This window comes from Trichechus manatus, unplaced genomic scaffold, assembly GCF_000243295.1.
Source record: "Trichechus manatus latirostris isolate Lorelei unplaced genomic scaffold, TriManLat1.0 scaffold00390, whole genome shotgun sequence".
Lineage (NCBI taxonomy): Eukaryota > Metazoa > Chordata > Mammalia > Sirenia > Trichechidae > Trichechus > Trichechus manatus.
Genome location: NW_004444326.1, coordinates 139,731 through 154,164, shown reverse-complemented (window position 1 = coordinate 154,164; position 14,434 = coordinate 139,731). Strand labels below are relative to the sequence as shown.

Here is a 14,434-nt window from a genome sequence, read left to right as displayed (position 1 = left end):
TCCTGTAATGAAGAAGGGAAACTTTGCCTACATGCTTCCTAATCCTGATCCTGAGTTGTAACCTTTTGATCCTGATCCCAAGTTCTATCCTGTTATTTCCTTAATAAACCACTTAACTGTAAGTGTGATCTGTGAGTTCTGTGTGACCATTGAAACAGATTATCAAATCCAGAAGGGAAGTAGAGAGTGCCATGGGCGACATGGCTGGTGTCAAAGTTGGTAAAAAGGTTGGAGAGTGGAGGTATGTCTGACCTATACCTCTTAGGAATCAGACTTAGGCTGATCTTGGTTCTCATTATCCTCCCTGAAGTTATACAGGTAATGACGCTACCGTTACTTCTACTGTTTTACAACCACATACAAGGAAAAAAAGCAGATTAAAGAATATATGTTTTAACTCTTAAAAGGTTTGTAGTTACTCCAAAAAATCTTCTTTTCTATTGACTTAAAAAATGTTTTGGTCTTGCACAGTGTATAAGACACTATCCTTGTCACTTTGCAAAATGTTAGACATCATATCTATCCCTTTCCTGTTGGATTACTGAAGACTTTTAGAAAATAGAAACTACTTGGATGGATTGAAAAATAAATATATGAAGAAAATACCCCCAGTAAAGCTGAAGATAGCTTGTATACGACATAGTGACCAACCACGTGAAATGTCCTCTTAAGCATCTGTGAGAGAGTTCTTTAAAATGTAAACAAAGGACTGTAATCACTGGCTCGTAGGACGTGCACATACTTAATTTGCACCTCCAAATTACTTCCCAAATTGTTCCAACTTACACTCTATCACCTATAAGTATACAACCCTATTACTAATGGATGTTTTTAGCTGTTACTTCTCATTTTGAGTCATGCCACATCAACAAATGAAGGTTCCCAAAAGCTTTACTTCAACCACGTCGCTAAAGTCAAAGTCATTAAGGTTGATTCTACTTTGAGGAGGCAGCTCTCCCTCAATCGTATTTTGAATGCCTTCCAATCTGAGAGGCTTATCTTCCAGCACTATTTGAGAAAATGTTTTGTTGTTATTCATAAGGTTCTTCCTAGTCTGTCTTAGTCTGGGAGCTCCTCTGAAACCTGTCCACCATGAGTGGACACCATACCTATTCAATCTGAATACTAAGCAAGTAATACAAGAAGGTGGACAATACGAAGAACATGGCATCAGGATTGGAAGAAGACTCCCTAAACAACCTGCAATATGCAGATGACACAACCTTGCGTGCTGAAGGTGAAGACTACTTGAAGTACTTATTGATTAAGATAAATGACTACAGCCTTCAGTTTAGATTACACCTAAAGAAAACAAAAATCCTCACAACTGGACCAATAAGTAGCACCATGATAAACAGAGAAAATATTGAAGTTGTCAAGGATTTCATTTTACTTGGATCGACAATCAGCACCCATGGAAGCAGCAGTCAAGAAATCAAATGATACACTGGGCAACTCTGCTGTAAAAGACTTCTCTAAAATCTTAAAAAGTAAAGATGTCACTTTAACCATTAAGATGCGCCTGACCCAAACCGTGGTATTTTCAATCACCTCATATGCGTGCGAAAGCTGGACAATGAAAAAGGAAGACTGAATAAGAATTAATGCATTTGAATTATGGTGTTGGCAAAGAATATTGAATATACCATGGACTGCCAGAAGAACAAATAAATCTGTCTTGGAGGAAGTACAGCCAGAATGCTCCTTAGAAGTGGAGATGGCTTACTTTGGACATGTTATCAGGAAGGACCAGTCCCTGGAGGAGGGCATCATGCTTGGTAAGCTAGAGAGTCAGTGAAAAAGAGAAAGACCCTCAGTTAGATGGTTTGACACAGTGGCTGCAACTATGGAGTCAACCATAACCTACTATTGTGAGGATGGCCCAGGACCAGACAAGGTTTCATTCTGTTACACATAGGGTCACTATGAGTTGTAGCTGACTCCACAGCACCTAACAACAACCTATAAGGAAAGTACTTTCACCCCAAATCCTAAACACTTGGTCTTATCCAAGTGTTACCACTCTGTTGAGTATAAAAAAGATACTTCATGGTAGTTTCAACATCACTTCCATTATTACTGGGGATGTTAAATATTTCTGTACACGCTCATGTGAATTATTAACTCATGCCGTTTGTCTTTTTTCTATTGAGTTTCCTGTCTGTGTATTGTTGGTTTGCAGGCATTCCTTGTATACTCTAGTTAATAACCCTTTGTAAGTTTTAGACATTGCAAATACCGTTTCCCAATCTGTCCTGTGTTGCTAAAATTAATTTATGGTGCTTTTTAATATAAATAATTAATTTTTATTTATTTGGTTGCTTACATGTGGTTTTGTGCTTTGAGGGTATTAAACAGTCCTTCGCTGCCATTTCTGGTCATGAAGTGTTATCCACCAATTTCTTTCATTAACATTACAGTTCTGTCTTTCACATTTAGGGCTTGAATCCATTTGTCCTTGTTCTTTCCACTGCACTATGCTGATTCCATTAAGACATATTAAGCCATTAACATGCTGTCCTCCATAAATGAAGATCAATCGTTCCTTAGAGAGACTGAACTCTAAAAGAATGAGATTGGCACTTCCTCCTCAGAAATTCTGTAATATCTCTGAGTTCTCATAATGCAATTGTTTGTTAAAACGACTAATCAACTACTGAGTTAAGAGCAGCACAGCACTCCTTTACTTGCCTCACTCTGCAGCACCTGAGATGGCCTGGAACATAGCAGACACGCAATGAGATACGTGTTTTATGAATGGAAAAGGATCATCATTTCTATTACCTCTGTAAAGTTTAAAACAAGGTAGAATGACATGGAGTCAAACAAACCTAGACTCCAATACCTGATCTGTCATTTACTTGATCTGTAACTGAGCCAGGTTAATAATTTTCTTTGGCCTCAAACAATGGCAAGCCAGTGTAATAGAAAATGAAGAAAATGGTAGTAATACTATGAATGAAAAAAGTCAAGAAAGTAAAGTGTAAACAAAGACACTTAGAGGGCTAATGGTGCATTGCATAAGCAGCCAGCATGGAACTCTGAGAGTCAACGTAATATAATATAGAAAGGAGTTGGCTCTGGAGTCAGGTTGCTTGAGGTTCAAATTCTAGTGGGACCTGCCTATTTCATTATGGGTGATTTACTTCATGATAAAATGGGATGATATTAGTAAGTACCACATAGGATTACCATATGAATTATAGTTAAATCTCTTAGAGCCATGTCTGGGGTCTGTAAAATAGTCACTATAAATTAACTATTAGTATCATTAATTCTACAAAGTAATTAAAGGCCCAGACAAATATATTAAAAATAGCTTGTCTCCTCTAAACAATCAATCACACTCACTTGTTTCTGGCTTGTTTTAGATACCACTGGAAGAAGCAAGAGTAAGTTGTTTTTCTATTAACATTATATCTTATAATACTTGGCAGTAAGAGGTGCTTTTGCTAACTCTGATTGCTACCATGTCCACCTCTGAGAATATCAATTTCTTATATTTCTTTTCACTTTTCCTTCCCACACTAAGAATTTTTTAAGTAGTCAAATAAAAAACAAACTAAAGTTAACTACAAAGATTAACAAAATAGGATAAATATAATCAAACCACAAACCTACATATTTTTTCCACTATGCCACAGTAGTAGGTGTGGAGGTTTCCATATTATAAGGAAATAAGATATTGAAATTCAACTTGGACATGCATATTAGGAAGACCCTTCTATGTACACAAAACAAGCTTATTTGTTTGTGTTTATAGTTTAGAAAGTACCAAAGAAACCTCTAGAATATTTCTTATTTCTTAATTGCAGTAATTTTTGGCAGGGCTTCAAACTGGTTGGTTCCAGTTCAACCCCCTACTGAGAATTTGCATTTCCACCCCAGATACACTGAATCAGAATCTACACTTTAACAAGATTCTTATGTATATATGTATACATAAGAATCAACTGGGAATCTGTAAGAATCATCTGGGGATCTTGTTAAAATGTAGATTCTTATTCAGCACAGGAACTAAACTCCAAACAGAATATTCACTTTGCTATTCCACCTAATTAAAGAAGTATTGAGGCCACCAAATCGGCTCTTCTCTTAGATCAAAATGTACAAAATATTTTTATATGAAAATATTTTGATTCTCAAAGAATATTATGATTAGGATTCCATACCACGAAGAATAATACATTATCATTAATACTACTTGGCATGTTTGAACTCCTAAATGGTTGTATAATTGATAGAGGCCAGCATGATCTATTCTGTAGTTCATGTAGACAAATGGTCAAAGAATATGTACAGTTAATTCATACAATCAAAATCTTCAATAGTAAACATTTGGAAGAAATATTAGACCACAATAATCATTAAAGAAACTCTAAGCATAATTTGTGTAATATAAAAGAAACACAATTAGATGGGCAAAGATAAAATTCAATGTTGTCCGTGTTGTAAAAACAGATACATGAATTTCTAGACACGAGTATAGTCTCCAAAATGAATAGATATCCTGATCATGCAACCACACATTAGGTTTTAGCAAAAAATAATAATAATTAGCATTTTGAGAAATAAGCTATATAGATAGCTTAAAATATAAGAAAGAAACGAATTATCTAACTGTAGAGAAATAAATGGGTTATTAATATAAGGTTGTTGTTGTTGCCATCGAATCAATTTCCACTCATAGCAACTCTATGTGTGCAGAGTAGAACTGCTCCACAGGGATTTCAAGGCTATGACCTTTCAGAAAGTACCATAGAAAGGTCACCAGGCCTGTCTCCCGAGACACCTCTATTTAGGTGGGTTTGAACTGTCAACCTTTTGGTTAGTAGTTGGGCACCTAACCGTTTGCACCACAAGGGCTCCCATAATAAAGTAATATGTCATAATCAGTAATGTCAATTTTTGCCTCTCTAAATTAGAAGTTGTGAGATCAGCCAGTAAGTTACTTATCTATTTCTTTACTTCTTTAGCTCAGTTAGCTCCAGATAAGTGTGGAACTGATTCTTTTGGTGCAATTTTTTATAATTCTCTATGTGCAGAAGCTGATTTTTTTTTCCAATTACCTTTGCTTCCAAACAACAAAAATCAATTAATAAACTTTAGGATAGGGAAAAGACCACTAATTTAAAAATATAAGAATAAGAAAGAGCAAGGGAAAAAAATAGATTGTTCACACTTTACTGTTTGAATTATTGGAGGGTTAAGAGAATGGACAAAGATAGAGAAGCAAAATGGGAGTGTAGGAAACAAGAAGACTGAAGAATGTGGGAAAGTAAAGCTATCAGGTTTAAATAAACAATATTTTGCCAAATTTAAGAAAGGTCTCAAAGCACTGTGAAGCTAGGAAGAAACTCCGATGAATATTTGTGAACTTTATGACAACAGAAGAAATGGAGAACTATGGAATGAAAGGAGTTTTCCTTTGTTAAAGAGGCATCAAGCATCAGTTTCTCACTCTGTGGAGACACTCCAGAGGAGATACAACAGCTGTTAGTGGCTAGACCATGACACCCTAAGATTTCTTCTAGTTCTAGAACTGAATATCTTCCATGTAAAACACCCCTTTTTCTGAAGTTAAAACATCAAAATAAGGGATGCAGAAGTTTTGGAGCTTATTGAGTGTCATTTAAAAAGGCCCTTGGGGAACAATTTCCAGTTCCAGTTGCCATCAAGTTAATTCCGACTCATGGCAACCCTATGTGTGTCAGAGTAGAAGCGTGCTCCATAGGGTTTTCAATGGCTGTAATCTTTCAGAAGTAGGTTATCAGGGCTTTCTTCTGAGACGCCTCTGGGTGGACTCAAACCTCCAACTTTCTGGTAGCAGCTGAGTGGGGAAAATTAACAATGGGTAAATGTATTGTACTCATGACAGACTGACAAAAATTACTTATGTTTTCGTTTCAGCAAAAGTAGCTCCACCTTTAAGTAAGTTCATTATCTTTTTTGTAATTTCCATATGCATTGGACTAACACAGGGTAAATGGGACTTTTATTAAATTGACAGTTTTCATTTTCAATAGAGCAAAATCTAACATTTTACTAAATTATTGGTAATGTCCTTGACATTCAACCTACTGACTACACTGAAAAAGACTTTAAATCCACTGACTTTCCAATATCAAAAAAGAAGTTTCACTCAGAAAAAAAGTCCATACAAGCTATCTTTAGTGAAATGATTAGAAGTAGGAAAAGTAAGATAATCAGAGAAATAAAGAGGCAAAACTCAAGAAAGTTAATTGTGAAAAGCAATTGTGACAACTAAACTGCAAGCAACCTCTAAGCTCTAAAGGTAGTATCCTAATGTATTATTAGAAAGCTAGAAAGCAGAGGAGGAAGTTCGTTTTTAAAATAAGCAGTAGCAATATTTCCCTCAGGATTTCCAAATTATTCGAATATCATTAGAGAGGAGTACAGATGCAGGGAGGGTAAAATATAAGAGCTCAAGTTACTAGCAAAGGTTGAAACCCAGTGAGCTCTGGCAAGGTCCTGTGTGGTACTTTTCTTGCCACTAGAATCTTAGGGAGAAGGGGAGACGATTGGCTCTTTCATTTCTGCTAATAGAGGTTTTGGTGCCAGAGGGGAGGAATACAGCCTCCTCCCTTGGAAGGCTGTCAGCGGTAACATCCTCTAAGTCACATGGGAAGAAAACTAATTTATTTCTTTGTTTTTGTATTATAGGAGAAGATCTTGCAAACAAAGGTAAACCGTTTTTAGCCTCCAATGTCTGGTTTCCTTTATGTTTCCTAGTGACTAAAATATTGTCCTTCCCTCTGGCATTTTTTATTTCCAGTCATATTCATATTAATCACTCTCTTTCTTTATGTCATAGAATCAATTATTAATAATTTTGGAGAAAATATGGATCATATTGGGATTAGAGAGGAAAATTAGTCAATTGTATAAGGTCCACATCATATAAAGAGCAACATTGATGGTGTGCAAAAACTGAAAAGTTTTGATAAATGAGAAGGAACAGAAAAGAAGAAATAAAAATTAAGACTACAAATATTTAATGCTGAAATTTCTCATTAGTACTCTGAACCTTGCAGTGTGGAGGAAGTAAAAGAATAGGCAGGATTTCACCTATCAAAATCCCTTGCAGGCACAGCTCAACCTTATTGGAAAGGTGGCATTACAAGCACCACTGTATGATGGCTCCTGAAAAAATAACAGACGTGACAGATCTTCCTCCACAACTCACTGCCCATGAATAACTGTACTTGATTGTTCCAAAGAAATAATATGAGTGGGAACTGTCGATTCACTCATTTGTCCATCCAACAAATATTTCCTGTATGTCATATCTGTGCTCACACTCTGCCAAGTGTTGGGAATTCAAAGATAAGTAAAACAAGGTCCTTGTTCTTTATAGAACTCATAGTTTAATAAAAAGATAGACACATAAATTTAAAAAAAATAGTCTGATAAATGCTATAAGTCATAGTACAACAAAATTGGGCCAGATAAACTTTGTTCTGGTCTTTCTCAAAAATACTGAAAAGAATTATAGTCTGAGTCTTGAAGAGTGAGTAGGGGGTACCATGATAGATTTTTATTTTGGAAATATCACTCTGGACACGATGAGAATGTGTTGGAGAGAACCAGCGATAACAGGCAGGAGTACAAATGATGAGACTGTTACAATAGACCATGGAGGACCGAGTGAAGGTCTGAATAAGACTCAGTGAGCCTAAATGTGGGGATAATGAAGAGAGCAGTGTAGGATGAGCCCCAGGTTTCTGTTGCTTGGTACTTGGGTAAGTTGGTTAGATGGCAGAGCCATTCATCAGAGTAGAGAAACACAGGAAAAAGTGCAGTACGGGAGCAAACAAAAAAAAATTAATTTCGTCTTGAACTTGGGCTGTTTTAGATAACTACAGAACACCATTAAGGAGATGCCTAACAAGCAGAAAGAAGCACAGACCCACGGCACTGAGAAATGGTTAAGCTAAAGTATTCGTTTTGGAAATCATGAGTATATTAAACTGTAAATGTGAGTGAGAACACAGACAGCATTTGTGGAGGGAATGGAAAAGGGCAACATCCTGAGGAAACCAGCATTTTAGGGACAAATGGAAGAAAAATCAGAGAAGTAGTCTGCAAAAGAAAACTGAAGATACAACAGGCAAAACAAGAGCAATCACATCAAAGAAGCCAGCCTATCCTAGAGGTTTATGAAGAGAGTAGTCATCAAAGTACTCATAGCAGATAAACAAATGTGAGAAATGTGAAGTAACTGCTGAACCCAGCAAAAGGGAAGCCATTATGTCGAAGAATAATTCGAAGACAGACTGTAGCTAACAATTTGCTCTTAAATGGGACAGACTAGCCTTTCATGGCAAAGGAAAGATTTCCATAGCTCTTAACCACTGTGCCACTAGACCTCCAAGGAAAGATTTATAAAAGCAAAAACCATAGATGGTCTATGGTACAGAGAGTCTTGATTCTTGGTCCTTGGGTAAGTTGACTGGCTGAGAATTATCAAGAAAAGGAGGAGCTTTTCCTTGAGTCAACAACAGAATTTTCAGAGAAGGCAGTTTAAGTTCCTTGTAGACTGTTCCAAGAAACCCTGTGATGTGAGTGAGCCATGGACTGTGTGAGCTGTGTTGTCCATCTCTCTGTGGTGGTGCACTCCATTTCCCACATTATCATTTCTTAATTAGTGACCCAACAAGAGAAATTTCAAAGAGTAATACAGACAAAATCTACTAGCTGGAGAACAAATTGAAAATAAGGAAAGGAAACAACAATTATAAATTAATTTTCTAAGAATGTGGGCCATGAAGGAAAACAATATGATAACACATTATCCAAGGAATCACAAAACTAACAGTGGGAAAGAAATGAGGTATTGTATGTACCCAGAGAAGATAAAACAAATGTAGAGGTTGAAAGTAAGGAGGGATGGTGGATAAATAATGAAACAAGACCTAAGGTTCAATGGAAAGATGTCTTTTTGCAGCATACCCAAAACCCATTGAACCAGGCTCCTTTGCCTAAGTAGTGATCTTACGACATCCTAAACGGGGTCCTGTTTAAGGCTTCTCTAGTATCTTGCTCGGAGCCCTGGTGGTACAGTGGTCAAGAGCTCAGGCTGCTAAGCAAAAAGTTGGCAGTTCAAATCCACCAGCTGCTCCTTGGAAACCACGTGGGGCCATTCTGCTGTGTCCTATAGGGTTGCTATGAGTCGGAATCGACTCAAAGGAAACGGGTTGGGTTTTTTTGGTTGCTCACCCCTTTAATAGAGTACTTACCACATTTCCATAATAATTTATTAACATAACTGCTAACTTCAACTTTATGAGACTTCAAGGCCAAGCAGCATCTGCTACTCCTCTCCAGTACCCAGTATTGTGCTTGGGACATGGCAGATATTTAATAGACACTTATCAAATAAATGGAGGAGGCTCACCCTCTTTTCCCACGTCTAGAAAGCCTGGAAAGAGGTAAAATCGTAGAGGAAACTTGGAGTCAAACAAACCTGGATTCCAGTTTCAGATCTGGTGGTCATTAGGCCCTTGACTGAGTCCAAGTTAGTAGTACCTCTCTGGCCTCAGAGAAGGCAATTAAACACGCACACCCACACATTTTTTTTAAAGAAAAAAAGGAAAGTGAGAATTTTTAAAGTCTAGAAAATAAATTTTTTTTTAAAAGAGAGAGAGAGAGACTCAGAGCAGTGATATTATAGTACAAATATAGCCATCATGGAGCTCTGGGAAGCAGCATGCCATGTTGGAAGGCAGATTCACCGGGTCTTGGCTGCTTTGGTTCAAATTAATAGCTGTGTGATCTTGGGCAATTCACTTTACCTACCCAGACCCAGTTTCTTCATCAGTGAAATGATAATAATAGGATCATTGTGAGGATTAAATTGGCTATTAATTTAGAACAATGCCTGGCAAACAGTAAAAGATGAATAAAATTAATGATTATTACTTAGTGCTCTACATTTGTTAAAGGCAACCCTACTATCAAAATCTTTAGTGACCTCCCAGGCATGCATTTCTGTTTTATTCTAGAAAGAGCTAAGAGAAGATAGAATGGGATCTTTTCTTTCCTCAGCTTTAATTTAGGGTCAATTTAGGTTTACTGTTGCTAATACTAGCTCTTAAGATGCCCAGCTTTTCAAATATCCTTATTTTTATTTCTCCTGCCTTTTCCTTGTTCACCCCTTTAATAGAATACTTACCTCATTTCCGTAATCATTTGTCAACATGACTGCCAATTTGAACTTTACAAGGCTATCAAGTCCTTTAAGGCCAGGCACAGCATCCACTACTCCTTTCCAATACCAGATTTTTGTTAATTAGCAAGAAATATTAACAATGATTAACATAAAAATAATAAATACAGCCAAAATGAAAAACAAAATAGGGAGACCCTTAGTCTCCTACCAATCAACCATACTCACTTATCTGTTTCTGTATTTTAGGAATGGCCAAGAAATCAATTGGTAAGTTATTTTCCTGTATCTCAATCTGAATATTTTAGGAGATACAAGTGCATGAAGAGCATTATAATATCACTTTGTAAATTATAATATTCTTATTTTCCATTCTAGGTTCCCTATCCTTTATCCATTAATCAGCACTTTTTTAGATTGTAACAGTTTGCAAAAAAGTTTAAACATATATAAAATATTAAAACTTGCATCACTATAGACTGGAATCTATATAGAGGAGGAAAGTCCAGTTTGAGAAACAACAGTGATAAAAAAAATAATAAAGTAAAAGTGCTTAAACAACTTACCACTTTCCTAAAAGCTTTTCCACCATCTGCCTGCACTAGAAGGGAACATAAAGGCACCCAAAGGAATTTACCTGCTTCTGCAAAGGTCTCAGCACATGTCCTCCAATAAAGGACACTAAAATCTGCAAAATGGGGCGAGCTCTTAAAATGAGCTTTCGTTCTAGCCTCAATTCCTATATAGTAAGATGTTATGGGATATAATTTTGGCCCCCCAAAATATGTGTTAAGTTCTAACCCTTGTACCTGTAAACATGATCTTATTTGGCCTAGAGGTTCTGAAGTCTGATTGCCTGGCTTGGAGCCTAGCTGCACCACTACTATTTGTGACTTTGGGTTTTGGACTTGCTTAATACCTGGGACCCCTTCTTTCCCTCCTTTTTTTCCCATTTGGAAAGGAAATTCCATCTCCCTTATCCCTGGTTCACGATTATACTTCGGAAGCAGATAACTTGTTTTCTAGGTTTCACAGATCCACAGACGGAAAGGAATTTTGCCCCAGAATGGAACACCCAGAGTGTCACCCATGCTTGATTTAGATAATTCAGAAGATGAGATGTTAGACTTAGGGCTGATGCTGGAATAGGTTAAGACTTTTGGGGATAATGTGATAGGGTAAATGTGTTATGCACATGGGAAGTCCATGAATTTGGGGGGACAAAAGGATAGGATATTATAGATTTAATTGTGTCTGAATTAAAGCACACTGATTACTGGATAATCATTTAAATTTCTTGTCATATCAAACATAAAATTATAATCATACACATAAGTAAGTCAAGAGAATAAAAGTGTTTGTTTTGTATTTCAGGAAGAGCTGTACCACCTTCTGGTAAGTTTATTATCTAACTTAAAATACCAGCATTGTTGTTAGTTGCCATTGAGTCGGCTGGGGAGAAAGGAGTTTAAAGCATAAGAATTTTTGCTAGATTTCTAAATGGTAATAACCTATGGGAAAAGGTGACAAATATAAGTTAAATGAGCCCCAGAGAGAAAATTCACTTATTTTTTTCCACAAAATTAAGAGACCATGAAGTCATCAAATTTGGTAGAAAAAATAATGTGATTACTATGGTAAGCAAGGGTTAACCAATTTGAAATCCCAAACATCTATGTACTCATTATAGAGCTACAAGGGGCAAATGGAGATTACATAGTTAAAGAACATGAACACAGAAACCACACAAGAGAAAACTGCAAGAATAAATGTTAATTATTAAATAAATGCACATTATAACCTTGGTAATTTATAATTTGGTGCTTATTGGATGAGCAAGACTAAACTCAATGTTTTTGGAGTAGTAAAGAAACATGTTTTTCTTCAGGTAAGTGACAGGATTTCAAAATGATTAACATTGGACATGACCAAAGAAAATATTACAAAAGAAAAAAATATTGTAGCAAGTTATTTATAACTGAGCTAAATGTTTTAGCCAAAATTTAGGAAAGGCCCAATTAGCTAACTATAGAGGAATATCTTGGCTATTAATACAATAATATATTATATTTTAATAATGGATGGCAACTCTTTTTCTCTAAATTAGGATTTGCTGAACCAACCAGTAAGTCACTTATTTTATTCTCAACTATTGAGCCCTTTAATCTAAAAGAGAATCTAGAACTAATTTCTTCAGTGTTATGCTTTTCAATTCTGTTATGCAGAACCTGATCTTATTTTCACTGACTTGCATTCCAACTTCCAAGCATCCCCCACTGGATTTTTCTGACAGGGAAAAGTCTGTTAATTTTAAAAGGGAGAGATGAAACACAGCCCAAAAAAATTCTGAGATTGGTCTGGTTTTCTTATTCAAAATAATGGAGGATACTTGGAACAAAGGAAGAAAACAAAACACAGTAAGAGAAAAGGAAAAGAGAAAATAAACACAGGAAAATTAAAGAAACAACCAAGGTTAAATAAGCAGTGATTTTCCATTCTCTGAAAGGTCTCAAAGGCTGCAAAGAAAACCTGAATGTGTGTGTGTGCGTTTGTGTGTAGTTAAATATATTTGATGGGGTAGGCTAAGGTTCCTTTAAGATTCTTTTCTATCCCAGGACTGCATATTTTACACTCTTAAAAAAGTGCTTCCTTGTCTGGATTTACAGTATCAAAGTGACTGTAGTTTCAATGTTTCTTGTATGTCATTTCAAAAGACTTCCCAGGGGAAAATTAGCAGTGTTTAAGCCCAATAATAGACTAATGAAATAGGTTAATGTTTATTTGTTTTATATTTCAGGAAAAGCTGTACCACCTCCCGGTAAGTTTATCTTACTTACAACACTAGTATTGTTATTTGCCATTGAGTCAGCTGACACATGTACGTAAGGTCACCATAACACTAGTATACACTGGACTAATACAGCGTGCATACATTCTATTAACACATTTTCATTTTTAGAAGATAAAAAGCCAATAAGTTTAGAGGTATTGGTGATTAACTTGTAATCGAACCCCACAGATTTGTGCAAAAAATAAACTGAGAACTATATTGTGGTAGCAAGGAAACTTAAGTCCATTGAAAAAAATTAGAATGTTCACGCTAAACTCATTGCCGTTGAGTCGATTCTGACCCATATTCGTGCTAGGACAGGGAAAAAAAACAATAACGATGTTTTAAATAAATTGGAAGAAGGAAAAGGATATTAATTATGGAATTAAAGGTGGGGAGGGAAAGAAGGAAATAATTAAAGCAGCATCTAAACTTTATACACGGTACACTAAGTATCGTTAAAAGGATAAAAAAAAGAGGAAGAGTGAATACAAGAATGGTCTATATACCTATGTTTCTGCTAGGACTTCCAAATTATAAAATCATAGTAGCTGGTTTGGACACTTTATGTTCTAGGGAAACTAAATATTGAAACAACACAAAGACATATTTTGGGTAGGCATAAGGTAGTAGGTCAAACAACTCTGTTTATTTTTGTTTGTTTTTCAGGAACTGCTGAGAAAATTTCTAGTAAGTTACTTTTCTATGAGTAGTGTCTGGAAAAATATGTGCATGAAGATCTCATGATAGATCTAAGTCTGGCCTTGGCCATAATCAACTTTGCAAATCGCAATGTTATTGTTATGCTTTCTGTGTTCCCCTCACGTTAGTGAGTCTTCATAGAGATTACTGACAATTTGAAGGAAAGCTTAAAGGCACTTATTATAAAACTACATGCCACAAAACAAATAAAAACCCTTTCAAAACAAAATGTATAAAAAAGCTGTATAGAAGACAAGAATTCGACTTTGAATGTAAAGGGTAATAGGTAAAACTTTAAATACAGAAACACTATAGAGCTCTCTTAAAAGATTTGAATTTTCTCTTTTGCCTGGATAAGAAAAGTAAAGTGTACAAAGGAATAGCCTATCTCAACAGAGGCCTTTCAAATAGAACATGAAAATTTCTGAGATGAATCACCTCTTAAAATGATATTTCATTAAACACAAATGGACTCAACTGTTTTGAAACTCCCTTGCCTTTTCTTTTTGGAATCACCCTCTGAAAATTGCATGAGGGACAATTTTATTCTAACTCACAAACCTAAAGAAATGTATTTATTTGCTATATTTTAATATACTATATACATTATTCATGTCTTATTTTTCTTTCTCTTTTAAAGAACCTTCATCAATAATCAGTAAGTTCTTTTTCAAATGCTAAATACTATAGAATGTAAGCTAATTTTGCTCTCT

General features: G+C 35.8%; 1 protein-coding gene across 1 annotated transcript in view; it reads left to right on the top strand.

The window, feature by feature from the left end:
• The first annotated feature begins 200 nt into the window (after window positions 1–200).
• Window positions 201–14,434, top strand: part of LOC105756995 (spore wall protein 2-like) — a 33,530-nt gene continuing 19,296 nt past the window's right edge. The window contains exons 1-3 of the mRNA XM_012559917.1: window positions 201–219; window positions 10,439–10,459; window positions 12,987–13,007. Of these exons, the coding sequence (XP_012415371.1) occupies window positions 201–219; window positions 10,439–10,459; window positions 12,987–13,007 (61 nt within the window). The remainder of the gene's footprint in view (window positions 220–10,438; window positions 10,460–12,986; window positions 13,008–14,434) is intronic.